Genomic DNA, 18885 nt, shown 5'->3' with positions numbered 1-18885 from the left:
CATCCATCCATCCATCTGTCCAAACATCAATCCATCCATCTATCAATCCATCCATCCATCCGTCCATCCATCCATCAATCCATCCATCCAATCATCCACCCATCCATCCATCCATCCATCCATCCATCTGTCCACCCATCCATCAATCCATCCAATCATCCATCCATCCATCCATATGTCCATCCATCCATCCGTCCATCAATCCATCCAATCATCCATCCATCCATCCATCTGTCCATCCATCCATCAATCCATCCCATCATCCATCCATCCATCCATCCATCCATCCATCCATCCATCTGTCCATCCATCCATCAATCCATCCAATCATCCATCCATCTATCCATCCATCTGTCCATCCATCCATCCATCCATCCATCTGTCCATCCATCCATCAATCCATCCATCCATCCATCAATCCATCCATCTATCCATCCATCTGTCCATCCATCCATCCATCCATCAATCCATCCAATCATCCATCCATCCATCCATCTGTCCATCCATCCATCCATCCATCTGTCCATCCATCCATCCATCCACCAATACATCCATCCATCCATCCATTCATCCATCCATTCATCCATCTATCCATCCATCCATCCATCTGTCCATCCATCCATCCATCCATAAATCCATCAAATCATCCAATCATCCATCCATCCATCCATGTCCATCCATCTGTCCATCCATCCATCCATCCATCAATCCATCCATCCATCCATCCATCCATTCATCCATTCATCCATCTATCCATCCATCAATCCATCTATCCTTCAATCCATCCATCAATCCATCCATCAATCCATCAATCAATCCATCCATCAATCCATCAATCAATCCATCCATCCATCCATCCTTTCATCAATCCATCCATCCATCTTTTAAAATAACATGCAGTTTAAATCCTTAAAAGTATACAGTGATAGATATTCTTTGAATAAGCCTCAAACCAGTGGCGTCACTTGGCGGGTGTGGGCCGCACCAGGTGACACCCACCAGGGGGTGACACCCAAGTGGGAAAAATGCACTATTCTAAACTCAACTTTATTATTACTACCTTAAATGTCTCTGACAGTTTAGTATCAAAATGTCCCACACCTTCTTAATTCAATTCTATTTGACTTGTAATCTTCCTATTATGAGAAAAATAATGCGTTATAGACGTTAGGAGATAGATTTTCCAGCTCAGAAATGTAGAAAAAAAAACAACGCTTGGCGCCTGGGGCTTCGCCCCGGACTACTCTATTGGCTTTCAAGTTTAGGCTGACTTTGGTAAACGTGTCTCGTCTTGTCTAATGATATGTCTCATAAATGTCTATCGACGTTCGACAGCAACTGCCAGTGGGGGAAAAGATTTCTCTATTGGTAACAGTATCTCGGTAGGATTCGTAGGATCCTTCTCAGCCTTTACTCGAAGCGTAGGTGGCCGTTGGGGCGATGATTGTATGGAGTAGGTGGATTTTAATCTCCAGGCTAATTGATTTGTTTGTTCAAGTATGCCGTACTTTTTAAAAGACGGCTTCTGCTTTCCAATCCGACATGCAACACCATGATATGCATTTCCATCGCTTGTGATAACACTGTATAAATAGCTTATCTTTTCTATTGGTTGAAGATCTGTATGATCAATGTTAATGGGGGTACTGGGTAACCTGCACCCTATATATGCAAAGATTTGAGGGCGTCTTTATCCTTCATCTCGTGTATACATTTAATTGTATTTCAAAGTAATTCTTTGTTGTCTGCAAAATCCAACTCGGTTTGGTTTGTAGCCTGTTTAATGTACTTTTATGACATCGTCTACAAGAAAGAGAATTTGGGATAAGATAAATCCTAATCTGATATGCTGCTTGATGTTGAATTCCCCGGTCTGTTGTGACACAACAGCTTGATTTGCATGGACATGTCGCTGAATCTGGACAAATTATTGCGAGATGCCTATTTCACAGAGTGATTCCGATGGACGCTATCAAACTTTTTCTGAAATCTACAAAACTTTGTTGGTATTCCAGGCTTTGCTCTACGATATGACGCAGGACGTAAACCTTAATTGCCTTTTCGGGAGTAGCTGAGAAACACTAGTATAATTTAAAACCATTTCCGCAAGGAGCTCTTAAATAAGTAAGTAAGTTCCCCTTTCAGAGCTCGTTGTCTATAGGGCAGATGAAGTAAAGGTCATCTCATTCTGTGGCCTACGATTAACGAGGGTGTCATGTGGTCAGCACAACGACCAACCGCCTTTACTTTTCTCCAATTAATCTCAGGTACCCATTAGAGCTGGTTGGACTCAGAGGCGCCCAAGGATCTCGAAATAAAAATCTCAGTCTTCACCAGGATTCGAACCCGGGACCCCCGCTTTACCGCTCAGCCACCGCGTCTCCTTAATTAACCTCTAATAAAAAATATGTTCAATTCAAGGTTTCTCAATTCTATTATTTTAGATTTTTATGTATATGTATTAAATATGTAATAACTTTTGAGAAAATTTCAAAAGCAACATTTTAAAATAGAATCAAAAGTTTTCAGCGTGTAGCCTGTCAATGAATTAGCTGACCGGCTTACAGGTTTATTGTTTAACATAAAGAAACAAAATAAACAAGAGTTCTTTCTTTTTTCAGGGGAGATTTTTTTTCCTGGGAGGGGGTGACACCCCGAGCTTACCGCAACGTGTGACACCGACTCTAATGACGCCACTGCCCAGTACAGTTAAATATCAGTCAAAAATAAAACTTGCCAATGTTTAATCCGCTTATCGTCGATACCGATACCATTATGAGACGAGGTCTATTAAAGATAAGTTTTCGGCAATTCAACACATGAACCCGCCTAATGAGTTCGCGCCAATCAGACCATATCGTACCTTTCCGACACATGTGTTCGTGAAATTCCGGTCGAGTCGTGTCTTTCCGAAAAGTGTGTTATCCTACTTCGTGTCATTTCGCTAACACAAAAGTGGTTATAGTTTTGTAACATTAAAAGACAAGATGAACTAACTAGAGAATTAAGTCATCCAGTCATCAATCTGGATTAGTCCAGTAAATAGACTAAGTGCGATTCTCACCCCTTCCCCTACTTTTCTTTTTAAGACGCCACGAAGTTTTTATTTAACTTCCTGTTTCGTTTACAAGTATCCAGATCCGTGTCACATCCGTGACCCAAATACTTTTACATACTTATTCACGTGCCGTTAAGTCAATAATGCCACTCCATGCTACATTAGTGAACTGATTAGACATTTTTATTTAGGGTGGGAAGCGTGGCGGAGAGGCCAAGTGCGCTTGAACTTGGCTTGGCTGGGCTACCTAGAAGGGGGCTCTTCGGTTCGACACCCGACTCGGAAAACCAACTCCTAGATACCCCCTCCCCCCACTGGTCCACAAATGAGATTGGACCAAAAGCGCTCTGAGCATGCTATAAGCATGAAAGTAGCGCTATATAAAAGCTATAATAATAACTATAGCTATTAGTATTAGTTTCCAGTGTTCAGTAAATAAAAAGTAGCTTATTTACGTCATAATATGAACAGTATAGAGGGACTTCTTCTATGCTTGGTAGGGAACATATCTCGTATGGAAGACGAACGTATGCCAAAGGCAGTCTTTTTTTTTTTGTGAGCTAACACGTAACAGAGGCGCCCCACGGAAACGCTTCAAAGACCAGCTTAGGCGTCAACTTTCCTTGGCTGACATAGAAGAGAGCACCTGGTTGCATGCGACCTCAGAACGAGACAGCTGGAGGTCACTCACGAAGGCCGCGGGATACACATTTGAGACCAAAAGAAATTCCGCTGCCGAGGACAAACGCAGACGGCGAAAAGAAAATCTAAATCGACCACCTGCGGACAATTGTTATGCTTGCTCTGGGTTTGGCAAAATATGTAGGTCACAGCTGGGGCTGCGCAGCCACGGGAAATACTGCATTCCTCACTAATCTTCGGACTCGAAGACAAGCCTTATTATTATTATTATGTTGGTATTTAACGAATAATCATTCTCTGGTACTGACAAGGTCGAGTTTCGTTAAAAAGAAACAACATTATTATTATTGTTTTTATTAATTAGAAATTTTTATCTATGACGGATAACTATTAAAATTATCAGTAGTAAATGAGAATAGTGTATTAACGATATAATTTAGAAGATGTAGGATACATATTGTGCACTTTTTACAAGCTTATACCAACTCTGTCTGTCTGTCTGGTACACATTCTGTACACGTTATTTCTCCCACCTCCAATTCTCAGACCAAGTTGAAACTTTCCTCAATTATTCATTGTATCTTACAAAACATGAATCAATCAAACATAAACATATAGTTATAATTAATTTTGTTCCATATAGAAAAGGGAAATATATAGATAAATAAATAAAAAATAAAAGGGAAGTAATGAGAGATATGGCCGTAAATGTGCATTTAGAAAAAAGTATTTTTGTTTTATTTTGCTTGTTAGCTCTAGAAAAGAAATCATTTCGTTTGAAGCTTTTACTAATTTCATTATTTGATAAGCATGGCAGCAGAGATTTTTTAACAAAGTGTCCTTGATTTTATGAAATTCGAAAATTTATCTGAAAATTCACAATCAAATATGTAATAAAAACAATGAAAGCCATTAATTTTTTATAAACCTCAATGTATTCAAACTTAATGCTATTTACAAAATGAAGAAAAGGACTGCAATAGACAATTGATAAGGCATAACTCCAACCATTTTAGTGTTTTCAAAAGATATGAAAAATTAACCCAATATACTTTTTACGAATAATTAGAAACAGACTGTATTCTCTTCGCGCATGAAAACAAAAAAAAAAGAAAAAGAAAGAAGACAAATACAGTATCAAGTATTCTGATAGTGTGATGCGCGCTCTGGACTGTTGACTCGATGGTCCATTGTTCGAATCAGCTTCAACTCATGCCCACCGCCATCCTCTGCTGTCTTTCAGGTCTGAGCTAGGATGTAATGATCTTCCATTCAGAAGGAACTTATAGAACAAGCAAACAAAACAAAACAGGAAAAATATATGTAAATATTTTACACCAAAAAAGAGTTAATTAATAAGGTGTTAGTTAGACCTTGATTTTAACCTTGGTTATTGGGACACAAACATAACATTTTCAATGACTCGTATGTCACTTACAAGAAAGTATTAAATTACAAACGATTTATTCTAATTCTAAGTAAACCCCGAGATAACACATTTTAGTCCAACTGCAACGCTAATACACAGACGGCGAAAATAGAACTTAAATCGACCAAAGGCTGAGCATGGATTTATAAGCGTTCAATGTGACAAAATAAGTAGGTGAAAGCTAGGTCTTTGTATCTACGTCAAATACTACACTCCTCCTTGATTTTCAGACTCGAAGACTTATCAATAGTATTATTATAAGTTAAAGACTCTTCTTTTAAAAAAATTACTTTCTGTGTTAATTTAGTCTTTCATGTTTTTTTACAAAGCGTATTTCAACTCACACAGTCTGTCTGTCTGTTTGTCTGTCTGGTCAAAAGTTTGTACACGTTATTTAACTTACTTCTATTCTCGCATGAAGTTGAAATTTTGCACAATTATTCAATGGCATAAGCAAGACATAAATGAATAAGAAAAATCAAACAATTAGTACATTAACTTCTGGCAACTAATTATTTTGTTTGATACCGACAGTATTCACAGATGTGGTTAAATATGTGGGAGTAGCTCTCCTTTGATAATTGAAAAAGTTTTTCCTTCCACACTCATTCTCGGATGAAGTTGAAACTTAGAACAATTATTTATTGAACCTAACAAAACATGAACCAATTTAAAAAATCAACCAAATAGTCAATTAATCATTCGTAATTAATTATTTTCCTTGATACCCAATAAGGGAAATAATTTTTTCATTATTGAAAGATTTAGTTGCAAGTGTGGAGTTTTCCCCCTTAATAAGCTTTGTTTTGTTTTAAAATAATAATATAAAAAAATAATAATTACAGAAAAAAGGATAAAAAAAAATATTTGACTTGTTTTTACGTTTTATTTTATTTGTTTAATGTTTGTCCTTCTGAATAATGTTTGCAGTTTAACTGTTTTTATTTGTTTATATCAAACATACAGATGGCCCGTGGGGAAAAATCCTAATTATGCTACACTATTCACACTGCTTCAAGGAACATTCATGCTAAGTTACATATCAAAGTCAGTGTTGATTTTTTGCTATAAGGAACTCACAAAGGGAAAGAACAACAGAGGGAAAACAGAGGGAAAAACAGAGAAAAAAAATATTGGAAACAAAAGAGGGAAGAATAGAGGGATTAACAATGAAAAAAATAGATTAAGATAAGGAACAACAGAAGGAACAGTAGATGGAACAACAGAGGGAAAAACAAAGGAAAAAAGGAGGGAACAATAGAGGAAACAACATAGGAAAAGAGTCTTTTCGTATTGATGTACAATTGTAACCCTATTAAGACTTGCTCTAAAATGCCCTGAGTTAGCTATTCATAAAATAAATAAGTCTGACATGGAATCTGGAACCAAGTAAAAATCTGTTAACCGTAACTTTTTGTATGCTCCGATTGTAACAGGCTTTTTTTCTTATTTGTATCTCAAACTAGCCAACTGTGAATGTAAGTCCCATGCTCCGAGTGCGGACAAGTGTCTTTCGTTACAACGTATTAGCGAGCTGTATGGTTTACAAACATTTGTGTTTAGTGCTTTTAAGGTATGGCCTCCTCCAGGCGCGAAACGACTCTGGAGTATCTCTTGGATAATGAGAGGAAGGCCTGGGGTGGTCGGAACGATGTCGCCCACACATCAGTTCCCCCCCCCCCTCCACGCAGCCGATGTATCCAAGGGACCTGATAGTGAAGGCTGAAATGAATGTTGATTGTGATCGCCTCACATCTTTAATTGCGTTGATAACCCGAGTAATTTTTCTGAGCCTCACAGTGGCGCTCGGGAGGTAGGGGTCGTTAATGGAGACGATTGGGCCTGTAGGGAAATAATAGGGAACCTCCGTCTGGGTGACTAAGAATCGAATCCATTGCACAGGCGGGAATGGAAGAAGGCCACAAGAAGCATGTCGCTAACCACACAAGGTTCCTCATGGAGCCGTATTTTATGGCGGACACCTGAACGGCTAATGTGGTATAGGGAAGAAACATTGAGGAGTATCCCAGGTGTGCTCGGCCTTTGGCCTTGCTTTAAATCCGAGCGTCCAGGAATACCAGCCATATTTTGTAGGGATGTAATACTTTAGATCTGCTCGGATTTTTTGCCAGACAGGGGGTTTTGTTCAAACATGCAGATTGGGGCGAAATTCCATAGTTCTATGGTTCCAGGAGTCTTAGACTCAATTCTTAGGATGATAAAAATCACGCCAAAAGGGTCCATTCATGTTCACATTGAACTCGTGCTGAGTCGCCTCCCTCTATTCTAATATTTGACATTATTCCGCTTGACATTTACCCTTTTTTTTTTTTATTTTTATTGTGGCTATTTTCAACAAAAAAACAAGTGTGCATATATTTGAATAAGTTGTTTATTAATGAACTACGCGATTTCTTTCTGCATGGTGAATGTTGTACCATACGAAGACAGCCAACGTGGAGTAACAGAGGATACCCACAGCGATCGCTATAAGGTTAAGATACAAAGATCGTTTGGCTGCTCTGAAAGCCTTCTTGTACTCACTGGCTTTTTTGAAAGCGTTAGCCTAAAACAAACAAACAACAAACAAATTGATTTTCAACGTGTTCAAAAATTAAATATTAAAAACTGAAGCAGTTTTTTATTCAGATTTAGCTTTGAACATTTAATTCATTAAATTAATTAAATTAAACACATTGCCCTAAGACTATAGCATTCAGATGTAAAAAAAAAATTGATTGTTACAAAGTCTGACAATGTAGACTCTTCAACGACTCAAGCCCAAGAAATCAATGCCAGGAAATTGTCTATGCCGTGTGGATTGTACTTTCTTAAGATTTAAGCGACTGTCTTATTTATAGTTGTATGAATCATTAACATTTCGTATTTTAACGTGAATGTTTACATATTTATAAGTCTGCATAAAAAATTTAAATATTCTAAACTCCTTAGACTCAAGACCTAATCTTTCTATTGCAAAATGTCTTTGTAAGGGAGTTGATTCATGTATTTTTTTTAGAGTCACAGTAGTTAACCCCCTTTTATTTCTAATTCTATTTCTAATCTAATTATAAAGATCAAAGTTTGCCAGAGATTATTAACTTACCTTCATCGCAAAGGATAAAGCAATGGCTGCTATAGGACTAAATAAAACAACGGCAACTATAATACTCAAAGTCTGATAATTTGGAATAATTGTCTCGCCTGTGTATTCCTGAAAATAAAATTAATACAGCAAGTTAGGAGAGAACATGAAGAACTGAATAGAAAGAAACCAATGCGACATTCTTGGGAGATAGGAAGAAGTGAAAGTTGAAAAGAGAGATGGAAAGAAAAGATAGAGAGATGGAAAGAAAAAGAGACAGAAGAAAAAAAGAGACAGAAAGAAAGAGAGACAGAAAGAAAAAGAGATGGAAAGAAAAAGAGATGGAAAGAAAAAGAGACAGAAAAAAGAGACGGAAAGAAAAAGAGATGGAAAGAAAAAGAGATGGAAAGAAAAAGAGACAGAAAGAATAAGAGACACAAAGAAAAAGAGATAGAAAGAAAGAGAAACGGAAAAAAAAAGATGGAAAGAAGGAAAGACGGAAAGAAAAAGAGATGGAAAGAAAAAAAGAAAAAAGACGGAAAGAAAGAAAGATGGAAAGAAAAAGAGATGGAAAGAAAAAGAGACAGAAAGAAAAGAGACGGAAAGAAAAAGAGACACAAAGAAAAAGAGATGTAAAGAAAGAGATTGAAAAAGAAGTGGAAAGAAAAAGAGATGGAAAGAAAAAAGAAAAGGAACAAAAGAAAGATGGAAAGAAAATAGAAATGAAACAAAAGAAAGATGGAAGGAAAAAAAGAAGGATGGAAAGAAAAAAGAAATGGAACAAAAGAAAGATGGAAAGAAAAAAAGAAGGATGGAAAGAAAAAAGAAATGGAACAAAAGAAAGATGGAAAGAAAATAGAAATGGAACAAAAGAAAGATGGAAAGAAAAAAAGAAGGATGGAAAGAAAAAAAGAAGGATGGAAAGAAAAAAGAAATGGAACAAAAGAAAGATGGAAAGAAAAAAAGAAAGATGGAAAGAAAAAAGAAATGGAACAAAAGAAAGATGGAAAGAAAATAGAAATGGAACAAAAGAAAGATGGAAAGAAAAAAGAAATGGTAAAAAAGAAAGATGGAAAGAAAAAAAGAAAGATGGAAAGAAAAAAGAAATGGAACAAAAGAAAGATGGAAAGAAAAAAAGAAAGATGGAAAGAAAAAAGAAATGGAACAAAAGAAAGATGGAAAGAAAAAAGAAATCGAACAAAAGAAAGATGGAAAGAAAAAAAGAAAGATGGAAAGAAAAAAGAAATGGTAAAAAAGAAAGAGGGAAAGAAAAAAAGAAAGATGGAAAGAAAAAAGAAATGGTAAAAAGAAAGAGGGAAAGAAAAAAAGAAAGATGGAAAGAAAAAAGAAATGGTAAAAAAGAAAGATGGATAGAAGGAAAGATAGAAAGAAAAAAAAGGGAAAGAAAGAGAGACAGAAAGAAAGATGGAAAAAAGAGAAACGGAAAGTTATAGAGATGGAAAGAAAGTTTTAAAGAAAGATAAATGGAAAGAAAGAGAGTTGGTAAGAAAGAAGATTAAAAGAGATTAGAAAGAAAAAGAGACGGAAAGAGAAAGACATGGAAAGAAAAAGAGATTGAGACAAAAAAAAGAAAATCTAGAGATAGAGAGAGAGAGAGAGAGAGAGAGAAGAGAAAGCGATAGACAGAAGTATCCCAACAGCTACACATGAAAACCAATGACATCGTCCATTGAAGTGACGGCTATACAACTTACAAACGTAACCCTAAAGACACCATTAATATCTCTACGTACACTTCACCTTTCTAGTGGGGGGTCTGAAAGTCCCACCTGGCCAATCAGCACCGGCCTTATAAGATTGCAGCTGCCAGCCGTTTACAGTCTTATCCTTTCGTTCCTCGTCACCACAGAATTTCGCAGCTCTCGCCTGGTTGACCAGTGGGTTTGGGATTGATTCCCAAGTGTTTTGCTTGTCTGGGAACGTCCAGATGTTTCCAGACTTAGTTAGACCGAAGTGTAAGCCCAGTAGAAATGCATGCTGTGTTGGTGTGTTTACTTCTGAAGCTGTCAGCTCTTGGATCTCATTGACTGCCAAGTAATTCGTCTAAAGACAGATAGTGTATAACATTCGTTCAAATCTTTAAACTAATAACTTTAGATAATTACAAAGGAATTATTAACAAATCAAAAGAAATGTTAAACAGAGATAAGTCTGTAATGATCTTACACCTAAACTATTAGGCCTACTAAGCTGTAACTAGCATGCCACTAAGATATCCCTAAACGACTCACTTTATTGTCATCATCTGACTATAATCAACACTTAAAGCGAATTACCTTGCTGTCAATAGTTGAACTTTGACCTACAGGAAGACCTTCATCACTCAAAAGACTTTGTTTTTCATCAGCTGACCGATAGGTCTTTTCATCAAGATACTCGTTATTCATCATCAAGTATCTTCTCGAATCTGTGAGCGATAAAACAGTTACACAAACAAAATACAATAAATTCAATAAATAAATAAAAATGTTTATACCGAGTGTGTCAATTAGTTTGGATAGGTCAAGTACTTAAAGTGTTTAATAGATTTAAACCAGTGATGCCCAAAATACGGCCCTCGGGCCAGATCCGGCCCGCGACGTGGTTCCATCCGGCCCGCCGAAATGTCGGCACAAAGTATATAAAATCCGCTACCCCCTCCCCCTTCCAAAGAAAAAGTTTAAAAATGTCTCATTATCTACGTTAGGGCCATCAATTTTTCTCCGATTGATTGGTACCATGACCAACATTTGTGCGTTTATGAGACTCAATGTAGAATTTATCAAATAAAAAAATTACTTTTTGGCAGAACATGATAATAAGCCAATATTTTTTAGTTGTAAATAAAGTCTCGCTGTTTTTTTTTTCTTTCCTTTATGTGGCCCGCGACACCAGTGTCGGAAATTAAAATGGCCCGCAGGTCGATTTATGTTGGGCATCAGTGATCTAAACTAACAATAATAAATGTGTGCAATTAGAAATATGTTTTTTACAAATCGTTTATTGTTTAGCGCTATTTCATGCTTTTACCTATGTCAGTACACTATGATCCTATCACTTGTCTGGACCAGTTGGGAAGAGGTAAAGGGAGAAAGAATGGGGTATTTGGGTGATCGCTATTTAAATGTATTTTGAAAAAAAGGGAACCACCTGAATTTGAACTTGTGGGCTAAAGTTTTTTAAGGCTTCTCAAGCCAACACGGTAACCACTCTGCTAGCGAAGAGTCTATGAACACGGAAGATTGTATAGTTATCTATTGTTTCTATGTCATGTTTTGTGTTCACTAAGCCTTGGGCTTCAACCTATAAAGGTTACTAGCTCAACTTACTCCACCACTTCAGTCAAGTACAATTTCTTTCCCTTGTGTGAGATACCAAACAAAATAAGTTATTACCAAAAGTTAATCAACTAATTGGTTCATTTTATTTTATAATTGATTCTTGTGTTGTCAGGTAAAAGAAATTATTGTGCAAAAAGTTCAGCTTGATCCGAGACTTGGTGTCCTAGAAATCGCGTGTATAAACTTTTTATCAGACAGACAGGGTGAATTGATATAAGCCTTATTTTTTAAATTTTTTTTTTAAAAGAGAAACTAACTAACATGCTTTATTAAATTTATTCTCCTTTAGTTCCAAAAACTGTGCTGTGACCTTTAAGTAGTGTGATAAGATTGCAGATAAAGAGGATACATATCCCTACAGTGATGTAAACATGAAACAGTTGTACTAAAATTACTCAGACAATCTTATTACAGACGAAAACGCTAGAAAACGACGAAAACACCTCTTAATTTGTTAAGGACGCAGCGCCCTGCTTTTGCATCCGGTTTCGTTTGTAGGAAAATGTAAAAAACGGGAAGAGGCTAGTGATACTTTTTTTTTTTTTAGAGAGTTTTTTAAAAAGGTAAAGCTCATAAATTTTAGCGTGTAGAGAAGGTAGCCGGAGTGCGAGTTGCATCCCCTTTAGTCCTGTCTGAACAACTCAGATATTGTGATTGCATTTGCATTCATTTGCATTAATTTCTAAAATGCCTTCTCTCTCTCTCTCTCTCTCTCTCTCTCTCTCTTTAATGAATAACCAATACAAGCCTTCATGAACTTCATCACTATGCGATCAATAAAACCATTGTGTCTTAATAGAAATCGCGTTAATTTAGACATACTCGCCAAAATTTATCATTTCGTTGGCCTCCTTCAGTCGTAGAACGACTATGGTTCATCTCAGAGCACACTTCCTCATGTGGCTGTGGAGCCCTATTTTGGAGAGACACTCCCGTCCACAGATAGCGCAGGTTAAGGTGGCTTTTGCTTCGGTGGTTAATTTAGACATAGTCGCTAAAACCTATATCAGAACCTTAAATCTACAAATAAGAACGTTTTCCTAATGTTATCGATTGAGGGGGTAGAATAGTACAGAAACCCCCCTATTTTAGGCACTTCCTTATATTTTGGAGTTTCTTATTACTTTATACACACGCAGTATGTAAACCTTGGAACACTTATTGTCTAAATATTTGTTTTTGCAGAATAAATGTCTAATGAGCTTAAACCTGTTCACTATAATCTCCTTAAAAAAGTTGAATTAGACCCCTTTTAGACTTTGTAGAGGTCGCCGCTTTCAAGTTAGAAAATGAAAATAGATATTTATAAAATCTTATTTTTGTATAAGCACTTATTGGTAATGTGGTTAGTGTGTTGGCTTGAGGAGGCTTAAGCTCATGAGTTCAAATTCAGGTTATTTAACTCTTTTGTATAAATATACACCTGTCCCCCCCCCCACAAGCCCCTTTCAAACTAGTCCAGACAAGTGATAGGATGTTAGCGTATTGAGAAAGCTAAAAGCATGAAATTGCGCTAAAAAAAAAAGAAGTGGTAAAAAATATGTCTAATTTTTATATGTCTGATCGATTACAAATTTAATTTGTATATATAACCTTTTTTTTTTAAATAATTTTTTTCCTTACATACTTGTAAAATTACAAGCATTATAATTCTAATTTCACGGAGGAGTCTCTCCGACGATGAATAGCAACTATTGAATGAGAAATATTGTATATTTTTACGAAATAAAAAAAGTTTAAATAAATATGAATGCCAACAAAATAAAATCATTCAATGAAATAAAAAAAGTTACCTATGTTTCTTTGCAGCTTAGTCCACTATATACAGGTAGCAGCGGGATTCTAGTCTACATTTTAGCCTTCACTTGATTTCTGCCATTTCACTAAATACCCAAAGTCAGTCTAGAATGTGCGCGGGCTCGTTAAAGAGAATGAGAATACATTAAGTGAGGGCGTGGGGGTACTAATTTCCCCTTGTTTTCTTTTTCTGCATACACACGCACACAGTGCAACCTCATTTAGGATTTAGTAGCAGGGGCGAACTGGGTGTCAAAATCGGCCCGGGCATTTCTATAAAATTCGGCCCACAAATTCTCTATCATGTGATGGGCATCCATGTCTAAGTGTATCGGTCCTTAAACATCATTGTTAAGTTTGATAATGTATCGATATGCATGCATACAGTGAACTCTATATCTTAATAAGCAATATAGCGACTTTTTAAATCAGCAGTTATGAAGGCCCTAAAAAGTTGAAGGCTTCTAGTAGCACTGTCTACATTCTACATTTTATTTTCGGAAAATGTGTTTGATTAAAAGAGTATTACACTGTAATGTCTGTGAAAGACTTTCTGTTTAAACACGACCCCCAGAGGGCCTTTTATAAAAATAATAATAATAACATAATAAGGATATTAAGCACTCACAAAGCTCAACCACAACAGCAAAAAAACTGTCATTCAATGGATACCAGCTCACATACAACTAGCAGGAAATGAGAAGGCTGACACACTCGCCAAGAGTGGGAGAACAAACTCACAAGTAAACTCTGCTCTCTATCCAGAAGAAATGAAGAAATTAATTGTAGATAAAATAAATGAGAAATGGACGAGCTCCCATCCAAATCACAAGAAAGATGATGCTTACTATAAGCTATCCCGACAAGACCAACGTCTAATCTTTCGACTCAGGACCGGACACAACAGAATGCGACAACACATGTTCCGGAAGCTCAAAATTGGAACCAGTGAAATCTGCCCATGTGGAGTATCACCAGAAAATGCCGACCACGTCCTCCAAAACTGCTCTCTCTACCAAGAGGCCCGTATAAGACATTGGCCCCAAATCACCCCAATAGAAAGAAAACTGTATGGAGAGCTCCCTGATTTGGAAACCACTGCGCAGTTCATCTCATGTATTGGTCTAGTCATATGAACACTCCAACATAACAATGAGAACGATGAAGAAGAAGAAGAATAAGGATATTATAAAACCTTTAACAACTTGATATGCGCCATAGTGACTTTTATCAGGCATTTCGGTGGCCCTACCGGCCCATTTGGGTACCGGCCCACCGGGCATTTGCCCAATGGCCCATATAGCCAGTCCGCCCCTGTTTGGTAGTGTTAGTCACTTAGTTTAGTTTGAAAAGGTTCTGTAGTAGACCTACTTTGAACGCGACATTTTAATGACAATATAGGCATTGGGTTAGAGATTATTAATGTAGAATGTAGACTTATAGGAGTTACCGCTAGGCTCTTGAAGGCATAACATATGCCATATAGATCTAGTTACTGACTCGTCTGTTGCCCATACTGTATTAAAGTTTGTTATTCTATTTCATGCAAGAGTGAACTTAGTTACAGTGCATTGTTCCTTCTTGTGACGATGTATGCTTCTTGTTCCTACTCCCATACGTAATACACCCCACAGTAAACCCAAGCATCTAGGATTATTAAGATCCTTATGGAAATTTGTTGTGATTTTCTCATATAAAAACAACACAACAGAAACAATCACATAAAGGTTATCAAGGTACGGTAGAAATACATTAATCATAACTCACACATACTACTCTTACAGAAGCCAAGCAGGACGTTTTGGCGCCGTTTTGGCGCCGCCATTTTGGGGCTGTCGTTTTGGCGCGAAGGTCGTTTTGGAAGAAGGGACGTTTAGGTGCGAAATACATTATGTACGTTTATTGTATTATTTCTTTAAAAAGAATTATTCATATCTATGTTTTGCATGAGTGTTTGTGTTAAGACATTTTTTTCACGTACAGAAGAAGAAATATTTGTGTCCGCTATTTTGGTATTTAAGTTTGTTCTTAATTATTGTTAAATCTCTAACATTACACAACACCAGGCTGCCATCCATAGTTCTCAGTATGCATGCATGAAATAGTCAAAATTATTAAGTTATTAAGACTTTTTGTCGTGAAATGGAGGGGGGGTGTAGAATATATATTTTGTTTGTCTCGGTATAATATAGTGAAAAAATCTGTTTGTCATACATTTTTAGACACATTTTAAAGCAAAAAACATTAGTAGCTTTCGTACATAATGTATGTTATTTCAGTAGTTTTTTTTTATATCTGCTCCTAAAACCTGGTCTTGTCTTCATTTGTTTAACTATACCTGCGTCAATGCTTGATGTGTCACCCAAAACCACACCTACCTAATTTCTCAAAATATATCTTTTCAAAGTATCTTAGTGTCGTGAATGGCTATTTTAGTACAATTAGAAAATATCTGTTGTTTCTTGAAATGTAAGCTACACTTGCTGCCTATTGTTGTACGATTAAAACAACTTGGCCTGGACACTTACTATTAAGCCACATTCTATTTAAAGCAAAAACGAAGGCGGTAATGTGTTCACTCTAAAACAAGAAGTGGATTAAGAATCCTTTTTAAAAACAAAGCTTATATAGGGGAAGGAACCCCTAAGACCTAAGTAATGTATCTTTTCTGAAAATTATGGGAATTATCTCCCTTTGTCTCATTTAAATTAACAATTAATTAATTAGTACTAAATGATTAACAGTTTGTTTAATTTTTGGATTGATTTTTGTATTGTTGAATAATTAAGAAATTTTCAAGTCAATCCGAGAATGGGAAATGGGAGAAAAAAACATGTTCAAACTTTTTACTAAACAGACAGAGTTGATATAAGCTTTGTAAAAAAAAATCGTACCTAACCTCAAAGAGAGTTTTTAAGATAACACAAACTCACAATGTTATATATATATTACTAAGACGTGCAGTTGGACAATTTCAGTATGAATTGCAAAAGTTCTGAGCTATAAGCTACCAGTAATTGTAATCCTACCTCTAACAATTCAAAATGAAAACTAAATGCATGATTGCCTGTGATCACTCGCACCAATGCTCGAAGTCCTACATGAATACGGCCCACTTGAGGATTACATGTAGACACAAGAAATTATTGATTGATAAGGTTGGATGATCTGGTGCTACGTAGCCTAAAAGTGTCATCAAATGACTATTTGGTTAATGGGGGGGGGGGGGGGTTGGACAGTGGATTTGGCACAGAATCTCATTAATATTTTTGCCCCCTTGGAATAGGTCCTTCCCTTCTGCTAATAGTTTCGATGGCGCTTTAGAACTGTTTCTTTCTTTTTAAGAATACCTCATCTTTTTAGCTTTTGACATCAGTTATTGAGCTTTTTACATCCTAGAAATCCTTGGGCTTTTACCTCTTTTCTTTGCCTCTTTTGGGCCTTTTTTATACTAATGATAACACAGATGAATATATCTTTAAAAAATGGACAACAAGAAAGACCTATATTCCAGCACTTTCGCTATGTCTGTGGATTGGACTCCAACAGGCGTTCTTAAAGAAGAACAAGGTTAATGTCATAATAATTATTTTTATTTTTTCCCCTGGTAGAGTCAGTATTTGGGGAGTCTCTGCTTTCGACAATTTCTCCTTGACTAACCTTTAGTCACAGGGGTCTATTAGAGTCTTACTAATAATACTTTTTTTTTTCTTTAATCCAACTGAAACCTGCTCCTTTGACATATTAAGACTACGGTGGCAATATCTTAGTTGCGTTAAATTATTATTATTATTATAGCTTTTATATAGCGCTACTTTCATGCTTATAGCATGCCCAGAGCGCTTTTGGTCCAATCTCATTTGTGGACCAGTGGAGGGGAGGGGGTATCTAGGAGATGGTTTTCCGTGCTGCCTTTAGGCGCTCAGTAAACACAACTCTGCCCGAGTCGGGTATCGAACCTCGAGCCCCTTTTAGGTGGCTAAGTTGTGCGAATGTTGAACCACGCTTCTCATTAATATATATATATATATAAAGATTGTGTAACAACATGAAGTTAGGAACAAAGTGTCACATGTAAATTATGAGTGAGTCTGGTGTGAATGTACACTTTGGTTTCTTATAGTTATAATGTTTTTTGTTTGGTGTAATGCACAAATTGTAAGACAAATTTCCTTACGGATAATAAAGATTATTATTATTATTATTATTATTAATTACAGAATCAACAAACGTTTGGCATAATACTGGAATGATTGTCAATAAGTGAACAACATTGGTAGTACAGAGCAGGAAGCTCTGCATTCTGTTGAAGCTTCTCAAGGGTGACAACAATGAAGATCTCCTTAAGTAGTTTTTTGGGTCTTTTTTTTTTCTGAGTTTTAATGTTGAGAATAATCCTTGGAGTTTATGGATCAAACTCTTTCGGTGATTTGTCTATTCTTGTAATCTCCCTTGGGTCGAAGCACTGGCGTTCTCTGAGTTTTTCCTTCATTTTTTCAAGTTTGTAGTGGAGTGAGTTCCTTAAAATAACAGAATTCCTTGTAGGTGTTGTAAGACTCCGACTTCCGGTAACGGTGCGCTACTGATGTACCTCCTCTTATAGAAGAGAACCGTTGTTGTGATTACAAGGACTCTTTTCTCATATAACGACAACACAACAGAAACATACACATAAATACAACAGACACAACATAAAAAGTTCATTCAGCGACTACACACAGACATCTTGGTCCTTTTCATGTTTCCAGATCAACGAGTGGCGTTGATATAGTCTGACTGAGTGAGGTACGAACGAGTTTTTTGTATCGCTCTGTTCTTGTTTTTGATTGACAGCAGTCGCCCACTTCGCGACGACCTGACGTAGTTCTGGTGGAGCGGGTGGCCGTTGCCTTCCAAGATTTTTTCGATTTTCCTTAGACACTTTTGTTCAAACCGTTCCTTTATATGTGGTAATATTGTGAGTGTTATTTTTGATGCCCTTTTTATAATGTTTTCTAGGCGGCGCAACTGTTTAGATGAAGCGTTGCCTTGCCAACAAGTTATTCCGTATGTTAGAAGATTTTCTGTAGTCGGGCCGTAAAAAGTATTTAGGATCATCTTGTTTAGTTTAAAGCTTCGATACTGAGTTTCATCTTCTGAGATAAGACCGAATATGGCAGTATCATCAGCGAATTTAAAGAGTTTAACTGATGCTTCTTATGTCATTAGTGTGAAGAGTGTACAGTACAGGAGAAAGTACACAACCTTGGTGAAACAAAATGTAGCTATTGTACCTAATCTTGGCTACCACAAAAATGATGGTAAAAGAAAGATTGTCAATACTTCTTCCAGCTTTTGATAGCTAAACGTGACAGACAAACAGACTGCACTAATCTTACAGTGGCTTTTCCCCATACTGGGGTCGCTAAAATAACGAAATACTTACATTTCTTTGTTCAGATATCCCTAGAGGTTAGAAAGTGTAATACTTGTCAACTTTTTTAAACAATATGCAAGAAATATAACACCAATTTTATACTTTAAAAAACGTAGT

The 18885-nt window shown here is 36.5% G+C and overlaps 1 protein-coding gene across 1 annotated transcript; it reads right to left on the bottom strand.

The window, feature by feature from the left end:
- Positions 1–7503: 7503 nt before the first annotated feature.
- On the bottom strand, positions 7504–18885 carry LOC106053105 (uncharacterized). The gene is made up of 6 exons (XM_056036561.1): positions 18778–18885; positions 13349–13457; positions 10512–10642; positions 9976–10278; positions 8236–8343; positions 7504–7695 (listed from the first exon to the last, which is right to left on the bottom strand). Exons 3-6 carry the CDS (start codon positions 10623–10625, stop codon positions 7525–7527), a joined length of 696 nt encoding a protein of 231 aa, XP_055892536.1. The 5' UTR covers positions 10626–10642; positions 13349–13457; positions 18778–18885; the 3' UTR covers positions 7504–7524.

This window comes from Biomphalaria glabrata, chromosome 7, assembly GCF_947242115.1.
Source record: "Biomphalaria glabrata chromosome 7, xgBioGlab47.1, whole genome shotgun sequence".
Lineage (NCBI taxonomy): Eukaryota > Metazoa > Mollusca > Gastropoda > Planorbidae > Biomphalaria > Biomphalaria glabrata.
The sequence above is the reverse complement of the archived record's forward strand: the minus strand, read 5'-3'. Positions and strand labels throughout refer to the sequence as shown.